General features: G+C 36.6%; 2 protein-coding genes across 5 annotated transcripts; both read right to left on the bottom strand.

Annotated features, from left to right (window-relative positions):
• Positions 1–130: 130 nt before the first annotated feature.
• LOC131945888 (zinc finger protein Xfin-like) lies at positions 131–6,922 on the bottom strand. 3 transcript variants are annotated; one of them, XM_059306507.1, is made up of 2 exons: positions 6,870–6,922; positions 131–3,461 (listed from the first exon to the last, which is right to left on the bottom strand). In XM_059306507.1, the coding sequence occupies exon 2, from the start codon at positions 3,439–3,441 to the stop codon at positions 760–762; it is 2,682 nt and encodes an 893-aa protein (XP_059162490.1). In that variant the 5' UTR covers positions 3,442–3,461; positions 6,870–6,922; the 3' UTR covers positions 131–759. The 3 variants fall into 3 exon arrangements, with proteins under 3 accessions (XP_059162490.1, XP_059162491.1, XP_059162492.1); XM_059306508.1 differs by lacking the exon at positions 6,870–6,922 and adding an exon at positions 6,706–6,815; XM_059306509.1 differs by lacking the exon at positions 6,870–6,922 and adding an exon at positions 6,453–6,506.
• Positions 6,923–10,339: 3,417 nt separating this feature from the next.
• LOC131945891 (uncharacterized) lies at positions 10,340–15,220 on the bottom strand. 2 transcript variants are annotated; one of them, XM_059306515.1, is made up of 4 exons: positions 15,127–15,220; positions 12,905–13,079; positions 12,369–12,500; positions 10,340–11,650 (listed from the first exon to the last, which is right to left on the bottom strand). In XM_059306515.1, exons 2-4 carry the CDS (start codon positions 13,038–13,040, stop codon positions 11,385–11,387), a joined length of 534 nt encoding a protein of 177 aa, XP_059162498.1. In that variant the 5' UTR covers positions 13,041–13,079; positions 15,127–15,220; the 3' UTR covers positions 10,340–11,384. The 2 variants fall into 2 exon arrangements, with proteins under 2 accessions (XP_059162498.1, XP_059162497.1); XM_059306514.1 differs by having other exon boundaries at positions 15,107–15,209.
• Positions 15,221–16,920: the final 1,700 nt, after the last annotated feature.

The following is a 16,920-nucleotide window of genomic DNA, read 5'->3' as shown; positions in this document are numbered from 1 at the left end:
CAGTATGAAAAATGATCTAAGACAAGTGGGTTAACAATCACAACTGTTATCTGGTTATCACAATTTAAAAAATTGTTAAAATACAAAAAATGTTTTCAACATATATGAAAAACTTTATTTTTTTTTGGTTAAAAAACATTTCTCCAACAGAAAAGTATATCAGGATGTTTCTGTGATCAATAACTTTAGAATAATTTACATTACTGATTATTATTTGACACAGAAACAAGATACAAGAGAAATACAGGCATACTAGGTTTAAACAGATGATATTTTTATAAACATACCCGGGGTTTGTATTAAATAAAATATTTAAAAATTAAAAAGGCCTACCCTATTTAATAAAAAGCATGATTAAGAATATGTTATTATTTGTCTTTGAAAATTCTCTCCACAAAGACTTAGCAAATAAAAAGAAACATTTTATAAATTGCATTTCTGAATTTTAAAAAAGGGTGGTGTGTCTGACCACACATGCCATGCCTAATACCTGTAATACAATCCTGGCTTCTGCTGCAGAAGAGCAACAAAATAATTTGCCAAAGAATTATGCGTGATCTCCTGGTTCTAGTATAAAATTGTTTGTCAGTCACTGTAACCAGCGAAGGTACCAAATTGTGAAGCACTGTTGTCTTGTAATAAATAATTATCAAAGGCACAATGTCCAAATAATTGGCAATCATTCAAGAATAAGTACACGTATTTTGGAATCCGATAAAAACATAAAGTCCGTATAATTTGGAATAAGGTCAAGAATAATTACACTAAATGAGGAACAACAGTTAAATGCTTTTTCTTCATGTGAGACATCAGAGAAGTCTTGAGGGTAAAACCTTGTCCGCACTGCTCACAGCTGAACGGGGCGACCCCAGTGTGGGTGGTGGAGTGTCGCAACAGCTCGCGCTTCTCCATGAAACTTTCAGCGCAGATCTCACATTGGTACGGCTTGATCCCTGTGTGCCTGCGCTCATGTCGCACCAGGCTAGACTTGTTTGCGTAGCCTTTCTTGCATATTGAACACCTGTGCAGCAGTTCCTGGTTGTGGAGAGACATGTGCGCCCGGAGTTTGGAATTTTCTAGAAATGTTTTATCGCAGGTGTCGCACTTATGTTTAAAAACTTTGACCCCGTAGTGCGAGTTCAAATGCCGTTCGTAAAATTTGCCGCGCTTTTTCCAGCTGAATTTTTTCTTACACACAGGGCACTTTAAGGTGCTGTCTTTGTGTTTGTTTTCCATGTGGAAGTGGAGATCTTTCCGGAAGGAGAACTGCTCACCACAGAAGTCACAAACATGGATCTCACCCCTGTGGTGATGGTTGCTTTTTTTCTTATGCGGCTTGGTCCATTTCGGGTCGGATGAGATGGCTGAGTCCAGGCTGGAGAAGTGGCTGTCCGGCATTGTTGACCCGGTGGTGGAGGTCAGCTCAGAGTCCACGCAACTGGTGCTGGCAGTGACAGATGTGGCGGTGTCGCGGTCAAGCTCGTCGTCTGGGTCGGTGAGGAAAAAATATTCAGAAGATTTAATAGTCCATTCATGAACTTTCTGAATGGTGATCACTTGATTGATGTGGTCTTTCAAGTGTTCACGCAGTTTATCCCTGTCTTGGCAGGTATGTTTGCAAATGCTGCACTGGTGCTGGGAAACTAGTGTTGTATTTAAGACTTTTTCTGGTGTCTGGGTATCTTCTGGTGCATTTGGGTAACTACTTACACCTTCCATTATGCTTTCTTTATCTACAAGAGATTGCTCTGAGTTACTTGCTAGAATCTGAGCCATTTGAGAATCTTCTGGTAGATTATCTGCCATCTTTAAATCTTCTGGTGAATCCTGGGCCATCTTTAAATCTTCAGGCAGATTTTGGGCTATTTGCGAGTCTTTGGGTAGATTCTCTGCCATTGTAGAATCTTCTTGTTGGGCCATCTGTGTGTTTTCTTGCTTAGGGACTAAAGTTAGAGAGGCGTTCATCTTCTCCTGCAGGACGGAGAGTGTGTTTGCATCAAGCTGCGAGCCTGCTCCAGCGCCCTTGGTGACCTCCCCAGCAAACTGGTAATGCTTCTGCTCGTGCATGTGTCGTATCAAGAAGTGCCTCTTCCTGAACACCCTGTCGCACACGCTGCACCTGTGCACGGACAAAACCGGACACTCCTTACGCTGGTGCCAGTTGACTTTGTTTCTCTGGATGATTTTGTCGCAGAACTTGCAGGCCATTTGAAACTCGCATGTGTCTGTCTTTGCTCCAATCGGCGGGGTCTCCACTTCCTGAGGGTCAAAGTTTGGCTGCATGTCCCCCATCCACAAAGGGGGGACTTTGCCTTTCATCATCAGCCTGAGGTATTTTTTCCATTTGATCTTCCCATGGTGGCCATGGTGATGTTTCATTGGGTGGGAGTAAGCAAGCAGAGGCACCGATGTAGGCTCTACGTATTTGTGATCATGGCGAGGATGGGAGGGAGGAATTGAACTTTGTTCAGATTGTGATAGTAAATCTTGGTCGATAGGGAATGAGACTTGAGAATGGGCATCAACTTTTGGAGGAGCGTCAGACAAGTCTGAAGGTTGGGTAGGTGTAGTGGGTTGGGCAAACAGACATGAATCAGGTTGAAGGTGGTGGAAAGGTTGCGGATGGAATGGAGAATGGTGGAATAGTGGATGGTGCATAAAATGGGGCATGGGGGAAGGTGGGAAATGGCAAAATGGCCACGGAGGCCGTGGTGGGAAATGCATTGGAGGTCTCATGAAAGGTGCAGGGTAAGGTGAAAAATGGCTGGCATGTTCTGTAGTCCATGATTTTGACTGCGTCATTTTTTGGTGGTGTTTTTCATACTTGTGAACCACTAGGTGGCACTCCAGTTCAAATTTACTTTCAAAGTTGGTGTCACCACAGACGTAGCATTTTAACGAGGAAGGTTTAGTGTCGACATGGTGAGCCTCCATGACATGACGTGTCAGTTTTATAGTGTTGGGAATGCGTAGGTGACAGACGTCACAGCTGACGGCACCCCCGTGAACATGTTTCATATGCCTTTTCAAACCTAACTCAGAAGCGAACCAGCTTCCGCAGACATCGCACTGGGCAGTTTTCTCTTTAAGCTTACATGACCAACGCTTGTGTGAGGCCAGCTGAACTGACCTCTCAAACACCTCCCCACACGGACAGGTGAACCTGTGCTCACCTGCGGGGTCAGGGGTCAGTTTTTTGCTCTCACTCACAGAGTCTATGTTGTCTACCTGAGTTTTCATCTCCTCCTGGCAATGTGGGTTGCCTGCAGTAGCACCTGAGCTGCTGGTGAGTGTCGTTTCCTCTGGCTCGTCAGCTATACTCAGTTTTCTAGAGAATTCCGGAACTAGGTGACTGGAATCCCCGCTACAAGTTGGGACAGCGAATGGTGATGATGTGTGCTTACTACTGCCAGAAACACTTTCTCTTGTTAGTTTTTCCATTTTGTAAAGATTATCTGGCTCTGTTAAACACAAAAAGAAAGTATTTGAATAAGTTAAAGTTGTCAAATAGATCAACACATACACATTTTAATATTTATAATTAATTTCTTTAAAAATTAGCTAGGGATTTTAAGTAACCTAAGTGTAGGCCTATAAGTACAGCCAATGTTTGAACCAAAAGGAATTTGGACACATATTTAGTGCTAAGTAGTACATTTACCTGTACATTATAATATATTTGAAATAAAAAATGTAACTTAAAAGTTAAACGTTTTAAATCCATTTTGAATAAAACTAGTTTGTCCTTTAGAATAAAAACATTTATGTACAAGAAAAGCATTTAAAATATTCTATCAGAAAACTAAGTGACTCATGTTAAGCTTATCTGTTTAAATATAAGTATGAGGTAATCAAGGGAGATAAGTAACTACTTTAGACAGTACTAAGTCAAACAACAATATTGATGTTTGCACAAGACTATATTTTTATAGTGTTTGTTTAGTATTTATGTAAAAACAAATTCCAACAAACTTTAGTTAAAATTAGATAAGTAATTTTATACCGTGGAAGGAAAGATAGGTTGACCCTGACTTTGGGAAATTTATTTTAGACAATAAGATGTGAATATACGTCTGATAAATTTGGCTCAGCTTTGATTTATATAAAACAAAACAAAAAAAGTTTCTTACATGTTTGTTAGGTTTATGAAATGAAAAAAAAAATACAAAAAATTTCTGCATAGAACAATTTCTTACATTTAGTAACAATGTATAAGTATTTGTATTAATGTTTCAATGTTAATGAATTATGTTAATTTTCATACTCAGCCAAAGAAATGACTTATGTTATTGTTAAATTATGTTAGGCTACACCTATCTAAAACTACATCCTTCATATAACTTGTGACACAGACATTGACAATGTCAAGGATTAATTAATCATCATTTTTGTTGATGAATTTATTCATAGAAATACATCATTTGTATAGGCCTGCTACACCAACAGACTTATTGTTAGGTTAAGTAAGACATTTACGTTTAAATGTATGGGCCCATGAATAGTTTTATATTACAAGTGAAAAAAATGATATAAACAAGTCAGTATTTAAACAACTCTTGTAGTCTACCCCATCTAAACAATAAAATCAACTATTATCAGCAAATAACTCACAATAAACCTAGTTAAACTTATGTGGTGAGTGATGATCACTCAAGTCTTCATTAATCAAAGTGATTAGTAAAGCTTCAATTAGCATTGATAAAGTTCCCTGTTTGAACCTTATGGTATATGGGGAAAGTGAATTTGATATTTCACCGGGGTTGTATGTTGCTCTTTTTTTTTGTTTAATTATCAAGTTTAGATTTTTTTTAAATATCAAAAAAATTCTTAACATCATTGTTATAACTGAGTTCACCCCCCCCCCCCTCGTCCCACTGCTAGTTGGTATCTACCCTACCCCTCCTGTCCCACACCTGAACTGGGACACAATGCATCCCTGTCCCACCTAGCTATTAATGTGCAGGTTAGGGCGCCCGTCCCTTTACCCTCGCTGGACTGCCAGGGTCAAGCAGGGGTTAAGGAACCTGAGGGTGAGGCTTGGGGCAGAAGAATTAGACAGTTGAACGTTAGGCTTGCTAGCATGTAGTCATGTTTTTGTGTTTTGTAAAGTGTGGTAGGGCTGGCCCCTAAGGCCGGCTTCTATTAATGAACAAGTTCTGCTCCCTTAGACCATAGTAGGACTACCATATAGAGTGTAGTTTCATTATCTATTTAATTAAAGTTGTTCAGCTGAACTTGTGTTGGTGTCTTCTTCAACAATCAAGTAATCCAAAGTCTACAGTGTCTAATTCACCACACAACTGTTTAACCTCTCACTGCAGTCATCACCACCATCAAAACAAAGCACACAGATGACTTCGTAACAATCATTACTCTCCTATGATCGCCTGTTAACATTTTCATGTCAACAGGTCACTGTGAGTTTGTAAAGAGAAGATAGAGTATATTTTTTTATTAACTCTAGATCTATATTTAAAATTCTAAACATAGTCGCCCGCTTGGCACACAATTTCTAGTCTGCATGAGAAAAATACTGATGTTTAAAGGGCCACAGTTGATGCATACAAAAACTTTAGATCATAGCCTGAACAATAGCAATATGACAAACATGTCTGGGACATTGTGAGTTTATATTGTTCACTAGAAAAATATACAGCCACATTGTTAATGTACGGCCAATACCTTCTGATCTTTAACAGTTTGTATTATTGTACTAATATAAATAATAAATATAAGAGAAGTCAGAGAAGTATAAATAAACAATTTAAAACTATAAACATATTTTAAAATCCACAAAATTTATATTAAAGCAATGAAAAAATAAATCGTAGTTGGCAGTAATAATAAAAAATTTCTTTATAACAATAGATGACATGTTTGGGGCGGCAGCGGCTTCAAGCACTGGATGATCAAAGGCAATATATCTGGCTTCTGTGTTCCACACAAAAGAAAGAAATTGATAAATCACCAGCACATCTAGAGAATGAAAAATCTGAAGTTTTCACATTGAAATGAAACGTCTTTGGAGTCTGTATCAAAGTTCATTAAATATTGGGTGTGGTATAATTTTAATCTTCACATTTTTATCCCCACCAAGTGTAAATATCAGGTGGAGGTAGGATGAGAGACAAAAATGTCATATAAGCGACGGTCTTCACAACCTTCTCACAATTTACCTTCTTGCCAATTGGCATGTTGCAATGTTGCAATTTACCAACACACAGTAACAGGTCTACATTCAATCTTCAGTAAAGTCAGACAAAACCAAATTTTTATAACCATATTTATTATTTAGGCCTACTTTAATAAGATTATCCATGATTTTTTAAATATTTAACGGGCCTTCCGACTACTTTTGAGACTATCCTTTATGAAAGCTGGTCACATAAATTTTTTATGATTTTTAGATTATTTTATCGCTGCTTAGACTAGTTGGAGTGGTTATCTCTCACCATTTTTAACATTTTCACTTGAAGTTTACCAAGACCCACTGCGTGACAGTATTGAATAATTTTATTAATTTCATTTGAAATTTTGAAAACTCTCTTCTTTTACTCATTGACTTTAACTTTAGTATTGTTAGTAATAGTTGGCAGTTAGAGTTAGAGTCTAGGTTTAAACTAAATTCATTTTATTTTTTAATTCAATGATGATGCAACTACTGAAAAGTGAAAGTATTACTTTCAAAGTAAGACTCAGACTTACTCTTACTCAAGACTAGCTACTTTGCTAGATCTAGAATACTAAACACTCAGGTTTAGAATACTAGCTGTTAATTTACAAAAATCAATCATCTCAATCTTGAGATGTTACTAGATCTAGATCTACAGTTTGTCTGTTGTGTAAGAAGTAAGAACGTAGTATTTTACCTATTTATTCATATCCTAATCCATGTTTTTAAGAAACCAGGAAATAGTCAGCTGCCAATATTCCTCTAAATACCGAAACTTAACGCAATATATAAGCGGACAGAAACAACCGAAAACAGCCATAGAGCAGTCATGGGAAAGCGTTTTTTTTTAATATCTATCTATATACTACTAAAAGTCAAGTTTGTTTACATGTTTGAATATTTATTTGTTTGTTTGCCTGATTGACTATTGTGATATGTTCGACTCTACCGGGACAGCTGTAAAATAGTATGTAGGTAGAGAATAATTTTTTAATGCAGACAGACTGTTAATCACAAATTTATTTAAAGACGTTAATTAATTTATTGATTTATTCATTGTTAAATTAACCGTATTTTTTAAAAAATGTTAATACTTTGAATAAACTTTGTGGGGATAGTGACGTCCCTTGATAGTGACGTCAGAGTTTTTTGTTGACTCTTTAGTACAATAAAATGGCGGCGTCTATCGAAGAAAATTGTGTTCCCATTCCAAAGTTTAACGCGTTCTAAATCTAATTTTCTGTCGGTCATAACTTTAACAATACGTCCGTTTGCTGTATTTATTACGTTCCAACACTTATATCAATTTTCAACTGTCTTTTTTCATTTAGTTTTACAATAAATTTCTCTAGATCTAAAGATCAGCTGTCGAAGGAAATTTATGAATCTAGCCTAGATCTAGATCTAGGTCACTAAACTCAATGTAAATTCTAAATCTAGACTTAATGTAAATTCTACATCTAGAATCTATTTCAGGCCTTAATACATCTAGAATCTATTTCAGGCCTTAATTATTTTATATAAATCTTTGTTTGGCTAATTTAAGATAAAATTTAATTTGAAAGTTACTACTTCTAGACTAGACGCTCGAAATCAAGTTGCATCAAAGTATAGTATAAAAATTCATTTGTGACGTCACGAGTAAATAGCTAAGTTTGTAGCGTAGTCCGCTCTCATGCGAGTGGTACAGGTTCTAGACTAATATGTCAATGATATTTTTTTTCAATTTTTTTTTTTTTAGATGTTAATGATAAAAAATGATATTTTTTTTCAATTTTTTTTTTTAGATGTTAATGATAAAGTTGCCTATCTGAACTTGGCAGGATACAGGGCAGGTGAAGTAGAGTTCATCTGTTTCTTTGTCCTAACCATATGAAAGGATAGTGTGGTCAGAGACATGCTCGGCTGGAATCGTTTTTTAAACGATAAAAACATGTTGTCTGAGACTTGGCGGGACACTGGGCAGGTGAAGTAGAGTTGAGTAGGTCACATGTGACGTCAGTATATGAAGGGATAGTCCGAAATCGGTGTTTTCGGTGTTTTTAAAAGATAAGAAACATATTTTTGAATGTGGGCTCTGTTTTTGTGACGATAAGTGACACTGCAGTAGCGTAGCGAGGAGGGGGGGGGGGCGGGTGGGGAGGCGGGGGGGGGGGAAGGGGAGGCGGGGGGGGGGGGAAAGGGGAGGCGGGGGGGGGAAAGGGGAGGCGGGGGGGGGGGAGGGGAGGCGGGGGGAGGTGAAGGGGGGGGGGCGGGGGGACGTATGTTGGGGCGCCAAAATGGTTTGGAAAAATAAATTGAAAGGTTGAGGGGGGTTCAAATCGAAAGTTTGAGTGGGGGGGGGGGAGGGGGTGCACATCAAAAGTTTGAGGGGGGGGGGGGGGTTAAAATCGAAAAGTTTGTCCCCGGGCGCCGGGAAGGCTCGCTATGCCTCTGAGTGACAGACGTGATGTTTTTTGATGGATGACCCCCGAAACCCACAGTTATCCAAGGGATGACGGGTATTCTAGTATACTACTAAAACTCAACTTTGTTTACATGTTTGAATATTTATTTGTTTGCCTGATCGAAAATTGTGATATGTTCGACTCTATCTGGAAAGCTGTAAAATGGTATGCAGGTAGAGAATAATTTTTTAATGCAGACAGACTGTTGATCACAAATTTATTTAAAGACGTTAATTAATTTATTGATTTATTCATAGTTAAATTAACCGTATTTTTTTAAAAATGTTAATACTTTGAATAAACTTTGTGGGGATAGTGACGTCCCTTGATGTGTTTACATTTTTGGTACAATAAAAATGGCGGACCCCATCATAGACTATGTGGCCCATTCAAAAGTTTAACGCGTTACAAAGCTAATTTTCTGCCGGCTATAACTTAAACAATACGTCCTTTTGCTGTATTTATTACGTTCCAACACTTATATCAATTTTCAACTGTCTTTTTCATTTAGTTTTACGATAAATTTCTCTAGATCTAAAGATCAGCTATCGAAGGAAATTTATGAATCTAGCCTAGATCTAGATTCTAGATCTAGATCTAGCCTAGATGTAGGTCACTAGATTCAATGTAAATTCTACATCTAGAATCTATTTCAGGCCTTAATTATTTTATATAAATCTTTGTTTGGCTTATTTAAGATAAAATTTAATTTGAAAGTTAGTACTACTAGACTTATTTTTAGATCTAGATCTAGAATCTATACGCGTAAATCAAGTTGCATAAGGAGACACATAGTATAGTATAAAAATTCACTTGTGACGTCACGAGTAAATAGCTAAAATGGTAGCGTAGTCAGCTCTCATGCAGGAGGGGGGGGAAGGGGAGGCGGGGGTGGGGAGGTGGAGGGGGAAGGGGGGGGGGGACATATGTTGGGGCGCCAAAATGGTTTGGAAAAATAAATTGATAGGTTGAGGGGGGTTCAAATCGAAAGTTTGAGTGGGGGGGGGGGGGGGGGAATTGCACATCAAAAGTTTGAGGGGGGGGGTTCAAATCGAAAACTTTGTCCCCGGGCGCCGGGAAGGGTCGCTATGCCTCTGAGTGACAGACGTGATGTTTTTTGATGGATGACCCCCGAAACCCACAGTTATCCAACGGATGACGGGTATTCTAGTTTGTTTACTAAAAACGTATATTTGTGATAGACGAAATTGACTTAAATAATCATAATACTGTTCAGTTTCCTTTATTGGTGGTTACATAATCAAAAGTTCTTTTTCAGGAAACTGTAGTTGACTATGTATGTAGGCGTACTTGATTTACAGAATGTAGGGCAATATTTTAATATTGAAATAGAACTATGATAAGCCAGGTATTGTACACAGTGATTTTTCAAGCTAAAAAAATGGAGGTAGTGTATCACTTTGTTATATCGTGTTATAGACCAAACGCTTCCTTTCGTAATTTTAACTTCCTTTTTTTTGCAGATTTCTGCTGTTTTTAATACTTCAATAGATGATTAGGATGAACTGCTACATTAGGGGGGGTGTTGTGTTCTTTTGAAATATATATTGAATGATCAAAATCAATTATATTCTAGTGGTTTAAGGTGTTAGATGCGAATCTATTTTCAAAGACAGATATTCATTGTGTTATTATTAACTGACAATGTAAAATCCAACTTGATCTGGGGGGTTTAAATGAAAAAAGAAAATCATTCGGGTTAAAAATAATAATTAATTTATTACATTCATGCTAACAATCTCAGTTAATAAAACTTGTGTACGGCACAACTTCAGTAAGTACATTACCATTCAGGTAAGTCACTGAAATCCACATACCAGTCCATATCCTTCATTGTATCTATAAGAAATTCTTTAACAAAATTCTTTAAATTAAACCAAATTTTAGATTTAAAAGTAGCAGTTTTTTTTTTATATTCACGTTATTATTAACAATAAAAAAAATATACAGTAAACAAAAAACACATACATAAAGTATAACATTTTTCATTGTTAGTTTTCAGTGACAACTTTTCAAACCTGTTCCAACAAATATAAGTTATAATATAGCACATTAGATAACTTCTTTAACTCCAAAATAAATCTCGTATCACCACACATAGTATCATATTTATATACAAACATTAGTGTACAAATAATAGAAACTTACATACAAACATTAACAAACACCTGTTTAGGCCATAATTCAATTAACATCACAGATCAACAACATCACTATTTTGAATTCTTAGTAGGCCTATACAGTGGCACCTCCACCCCCCCCCCCCCCCCAGAAACAAAGTATATATCTATATAAATTACTAACTTCGTACTTAAAATTATTAATGCGAAAGGCAAAAAAAGCTTTTTTTCTTATGAAAATTAGGCAATTTTTTACCTTGGTGTCAGCAGGACAAATTTGAGGCTATGGTATTTTGCTAATATTGTTACCTTTACCAATGTGAAAAACCACAGCACTGCCATTTAACAAAACAATTTTTAAAATCTCTATGAGCTGCTGTGTTCTACTGTGTTCATTCTTTTTTAAAATGGCAATAATACTAACACAACTGTTGCATTTTTAGCTAGAAACACTTTTTGTGAGAATATGACATTTGAATCAATAGCACGTTTTTCAATTTAATTAATAATGTACACAGGGTGATGAGTATGTTGAATTAAAAGATGCATCCGCAACCTTACAGAAATACCCAACTCATTGACATTAACAAACAAAGAAAAATTGTTTTCTAAAATTTAAAAAAATTAATCAGCCAGGAAGTCTGCCAAGTCACCGCGATCCATTTTCATAAATACTTCTGCCAACCTTTTTCTGGTTGCATTTTCATGCTCATTTTGCTTCCACTTATTTAAGATTTGGTAAATCAATTCACTAAGTGGCTTGAAATCTAATTCCATCTGATCTAAGAGAGCGTCATCAAAATCCAAACGCCGCCCCAAATCTTTCCAATCAGGTCCCACTCTGTCTTTGATGTCCATAATTTGATCACGACTTGGCTGTTCAAGAGAAGCTGTTTAAAGAAAAAACAATTATTGTAGGTATTATTTTAACTAATTTCTTCTTTGTTCTTAATTTTAGTGTTGGAAGGGATCAAGCCTTATCTGCCAAAGGGTTTGAACTCGAGACTTTTTTTTAAGAATTTATCAACCATGAGCTTTTGCCGACTTGACCACGTCTCCATCACAATTAAGGATACATGTCAACTGGTTATGCGCCATTGAGGCCATTGACTCCGATTTCAGCCTGCTTTTCTTTTTTGGATTTGCTTCCATAGCCTTTGTCCAACCAAGAACAAACTACAAGGCAGCAGTTGTTTGATTTTGGAGTTGTCTCTCCTAGAAGAGTTGCTGTCCCCAGCTAACAAGCCTCATCAGCCTGAGGGTTCGAACTCGAGACTTTTCGGTTTAGCAGCCATGAGCTTTACCGACTCGACCACGCCGACCCCCTTAACTAATGATATACGGGATTAAGTGGTGTGAGACAAGATTTCACAGCTGAGGGTTAAACCTGGTGAAAAAATCATTGTGACTTTAATGTGTGGGGTTTCCATGAGTCCACCCAGCTTTGACATTTGACAGGGTACATTAAAAGAAGGGCTGAAAGCAATGTCTGTGGTGGAGGTGATTTTCTTAAATGATATTGACAAGAGTGGAATTATTAATAATTTGCAAATTGTTTATGTTCAACAATTATAAGAAAATAATACAAAACAATGAAAATAAACTCACTTGTAATTGGCTTTTGGGCCTTTCTTTTCTTTTTTTTGGTGCTGCCATCTTTCAACACAGTGACATTCAGAGTTCCTTGATGCACAACATTTTGAGCATTTTTTATATTCACTTTAGTAAATCTTGTCTCAGCTGAAAATATTAAATATTATCTTTGTTAAAAGATTCTTCTAACACTATTGCTTCTGCATGAGTTACTTCTAAAGAGCTAAACAATCCAGCATTTATTCCTATTCCCTTCCCTGAAGTAAAGTCTCCAAAACATCTATGAGCTTTCTTCTATTTGAAGTCAAGCCAAGCTAAATCCAATTTTTAAATTACCTTTTGTTGTATAGATTTTATTTCAGTACAGGGAGGTGTACTAAAGAAGACCTTGGTCCCTAATATGTTGTCATAGTAATCATGCTTCCTACTTTGTGAGGCTACTATTACTATCTGATTTTAAATATTTGTAATTCTTTACTGACTTAAATCATTATAATTAATTAATTCAGAATTTACTTTTATACCCCAATATGTTAAAATACTTTTATTACCTGAATAACTAGTTGTAGGTGGTGCTGCACCTCCATAAGCCCCAGCCTGTGCAACTCTCCTCTCAGCTCTTTGCTCTAATTCTTCATGGTGAAAGCCTTCACCAACAGCATCACTTTCTATACCAGAGTTTGACATGTTCTCTGTGGCTAAAATATCATGTATGAGAAGTCCTACCTGCAAAAAATGTATGAGTTTAGCATACAGTTTAATAGTATTATAAAAATGGCCCAAGGAGCTGTTTAAAAGTATTTTTAGTTAGTATTTTAACTTTAAAAGTTTAAGTAAACTGCTAGGCCTATAGCTTTATTCATTTATTTGGCCTTAGCAATTAACATTAGATTTATATGCCTATTAATATTATGGCTGATGCTAGCCGGAATAAGATGTGCATCCGCAACGGAGAGAAACTACGACTTGCCATAGCGGCAATGTTTTCGATGATACTGCGCATGCATGTGTTTACAACCGCAGAACCCTAACACCAACCTAATCCTATCCCTAACCCTATCCATAACCCTAACCCTCTCCCTAATCCTATCCCTAACCCTAATTCTAACCCTAGCCATAGGTCACTGCACATGCGCAGAGCTATCTTTTGCCAACTAAGTGGAGACGTTGGGGAGAAAAATCTTCTTCAGAGTAGTCACTCGTTTTATAGTAGGCCTAATCAAACTAATGTCTTTTAGTTAATCTGGTAATTTTTCTTTTAAAAGAAAAGTAACCCTTTGCCTTTGATGATCATTGATGGATGCAAACTTGAAACTACTCTACTCTAGTTAACTCGAACACTAGCTTCTTACTTATTTACTTGATCTATTCTTAGATTCTAGACTGTAACTAATGTACTTTTACTAAATATCTTGGTAAAATCTTAGTTTAGCGTCGGTTATTATTCCAGAATTGTATAGCAGTAAAAAACAGTAAAACAATGACAAAGTCTGTCACACAGTTCCGGAATCCACCCGAAGTATTGTAAACCATACTTTATTTGGCGTTATCTTTTATTTTTTAATACAGAACGTTTAAAATTTGGATAGATTTATTTTAATTGCGTGTTAAATACTGCTTTATTAATCATTTTGTATAACTAGTTATTTTTAAGTTATTTCAGCTAAATATTTCTGCTACTAAATATTGTTTAACAGGGTTCGTACGCAGTCTGGAAAAAGTCTTGAATTTAGAAAAGTGAATTTCAGACATTAAAAAGTCTGGACGGGTCTACACTGTGGTATGACGTTTTTCGCTGGATTGCAGAAGAAACCCGATTTCTCAGTTACTACGACATTGGGCGGGGGGGGGGGGTGGCCATTAAAATCTTGACCTCTTTTATTAATCCGCTATTATTTCTTAAGTTTGTCTGAAGATGCAGGCAGGTAGTCTTAAAAAATTATGAGGGAAGTGGTAGTCTATGTATAATTTAACTAGGTCTACCTCTATTTTCAATTCACTCTCCATACTTTTTAAATGAAATCTTTGCAAAGGCTGACGATTAGAGCTAGTCTAACCCACCCCTCCTAGTAACTAAGGTCACTGATTCCTATACTTGTATGAACTCACCGTGATCCCAAGTACGTAGTTGGTGCTGTTTGGCTGGGGAGGGTGTGGGGAGATACCGGTAGTTTGTAACAGCAGACAAAAATTTCTCTGCTATAAGCACAAATAATGGTGTGGTTACAAAGGTCTGGTTTCATTTTCAAAATAGGTTTAAAAAATTAAAACATTAATTTACTACAATCGACTTTCACTTTATTTATATTTCAATGGTCAAATAAACCTAACTTTAGTTAGTAATGGCATGGTTACCGAAACTCAACCAACATTACCCGATAATTTCCGACGCTAAACTAAGGTTTTAATATATTTTAGTTAGAATCTAGATTCTAGCTACGTTAGACTTACTAGACTCCTAGCCTAGGGCGCCCTAGGCCCTGGCCTAGGGTCAGTAGCTACGCTAGACCACTAGACTAGTGACTAGACACTCTGCTAGCTGCTAACTACTCTATAAGTTTCAATAACTTAGATCTAGATTCTAGATCTAGATCTAGATCTATATCTAGATGACTAGATCTAGAAATTCTAGATCTAGAGATCTAGATCTAGATCTAGCAGTGACTAGTCACTTGTGGCTAGTACTAGATCTAGATCTACGACCTACGATCTTGAGATCTAAGTGACATATGACATATACGAATTCAACTTACTAAATCTAGAATTTACTCACTATAGATATAGATTCTAGTCAGAATAGATCGACTAGATCTAGATTCTAAATCTATCCCTCCAGCTAGCCGAACCTTGTCTACCCAAAACCCACTAATTCCAAGAAATTGTGGAAATTTCAGGAATCTATTTTTGGAAAAAGAGCTCTTATAAAGAATGAGTCTAAAATAGCTGGTTTTTCTTTTCACTTCAGCTTTTTGTGAAAAAGAATGTAATAGCTAATTAATAAATAATCATAAAAATCAGAAGGTCGTGGATTTGCATATGAAATTGATTTAGTGTCATGGTGGCTTATAAGAATAAATCAAATATAAATGAAAGGAGGACCGAGGTGGTAGTAATAGGCCTATTAGGTCGTCCGTGCATCCGCTTTTCATTCTTTTGGGACAAGGCACTTACTTCAATTTTAACAGTTTCTTCCAGGCATCTCTTCGGGATAGGGGGGGGGGGGCGAACTGAAATGGAATTTATATAGAAACATACTTTTACCAGTGTCGCCCGCCACACCCCCCCCCCCCCCGAAAATGAAGTAAATATAGGCTCCCCCCCCCCCCACCCCCCCGAAAATATCAAGCGCCCCTCCCCCCCCCTCCCCCCCCATTCCCGGATTTTAAAAAGTCCGGAAGAAACACTGAATTTAAACAACCTGAGCAAACTGCAATTAGGCCTACAAAGTACAAACATAAACAATGTTAATAGAGGTCTAGCACTAGATGCTAAACTTTAAATAAACCGGGAGTGATCTCCCCTAAACTTTCTCGAATATTCTTATATAAAATAACAGGGGATGGGAACTCGGGCTATAGACATGATTTTTAATCCATTTTAAATACTTAAAGTTTTAAAAATAGAATAAAATCTCGTAGACAAATTAATTGCACACCAAGTGAACGCCAAATAAAAAAGCGCATAATAGTGCGCAATATTATTAGTACTTTTAAAATTTACATTAGTTTTTTTGAGAAATCGGAAGTAGCGTAAAGTACTGCTTCCAGTCAACGGAAATTACTCAAAATTTAACAGAAGGTAGAGAATTAGTTCTTTTACTTACATGTGAAATGTCATTTATCTATCTGAAATAGTACTCAAGTTATAGACTTTTGAAAAATTCAAAGTAGGAAAAGTACCACTTCCGGTTATCGGAAATCGCTCAAAAGTTGATACGGATCTACGATTTTGATAAAATACTTATATATGAAATTTCATCAACCTAGCTGTAACGGTACTCAAGTTATCGTGTTTACACACGGACAGACAGACAGACACACAGACATACGGACAAGATTGCAAAATTATGTTTTTCCGTATCAGTGAGGTGTAAAACGTCGAGATTTGTAAAAATCTCGATTTTTTTTTTTTTTGCACGATTACAAGACTTTCTCTATACTTCGTATATACGAGAAAGTAAAAATGCATAAAAAACATTTAATAACAATCTTTTATGTAATAATATATAAAGCACTAAAAAGGATAAAATGAATGATTTTCTTTAAATATATATAACTAGCTGCATACCCGTGCTCCACCACGGTGAATCTATATTAAATGTATCAACTTGGGAACAGAACAAAACTAACCACAAACGCAAACACTGTAAATACAAACACTAAAGAAAACACAAAACAAAACAAAAGAAAACACAACACAAACACAAAAGAAAACGCAAACACGAAAACAATGCAAACACAAAACAAACACAATGCAAAAGCAATCACAAACACTTACGCAACACGCATAAGATAAACACAACCTAAGTGCAAACAAAAATGCCAAATCGCATCTGCCGGGGCGCCGG

Source organism: Physella acuta, unplaced genomic scaffold (assembly GCF_028476545.2).
Source record: "Physella acuta isolate Inbredline_101_S28 unplaced genomic scaffold, ASM2847654v3 ptg000538l, whole genome shotgun sequence".
NCBI lineage: Eukaryota > Metazoa > Mollusca > Gastropoda > Physidae > Physella > Physella acuta.
Note: the sequence above shows the minus strand (reverse complement) of the source record. Positions and strands in the feature narration are given on the sequence as shown.

Bases quoted from the DNA above. Each gene is read 5' to 3' on its own strand.
- LOC131945891 (XM_059306515.1), bottom strand. From the start codon at position 13,040: ATGTCAAACTCTGGTATAGAAAGTGATGCTGTTGGTGAAGGCTTTCAC. The intron at 12,501-12,904 runs GTAATAAAAGTA...TAATATTTTCAG, and splicing joins ACCTACAACTAGTTATTCAG to CTGAGACAAGATTTACTAAA. The intron at 11,651-12,368 runs GTGAGTTTATTT...TTCTTTAAACAG, and splicing joins GGCCCAAAAGCCAATTACAA to CTTCTCTTGAACAGCCAAGT.
- LOC131945888 (XM_059306507.1), bottom strand. From the start codon at position 3,441: ATGGAAAAACTAACAAGAGAAAGTGTTTCTGGCAGTAGTAAGCACACA.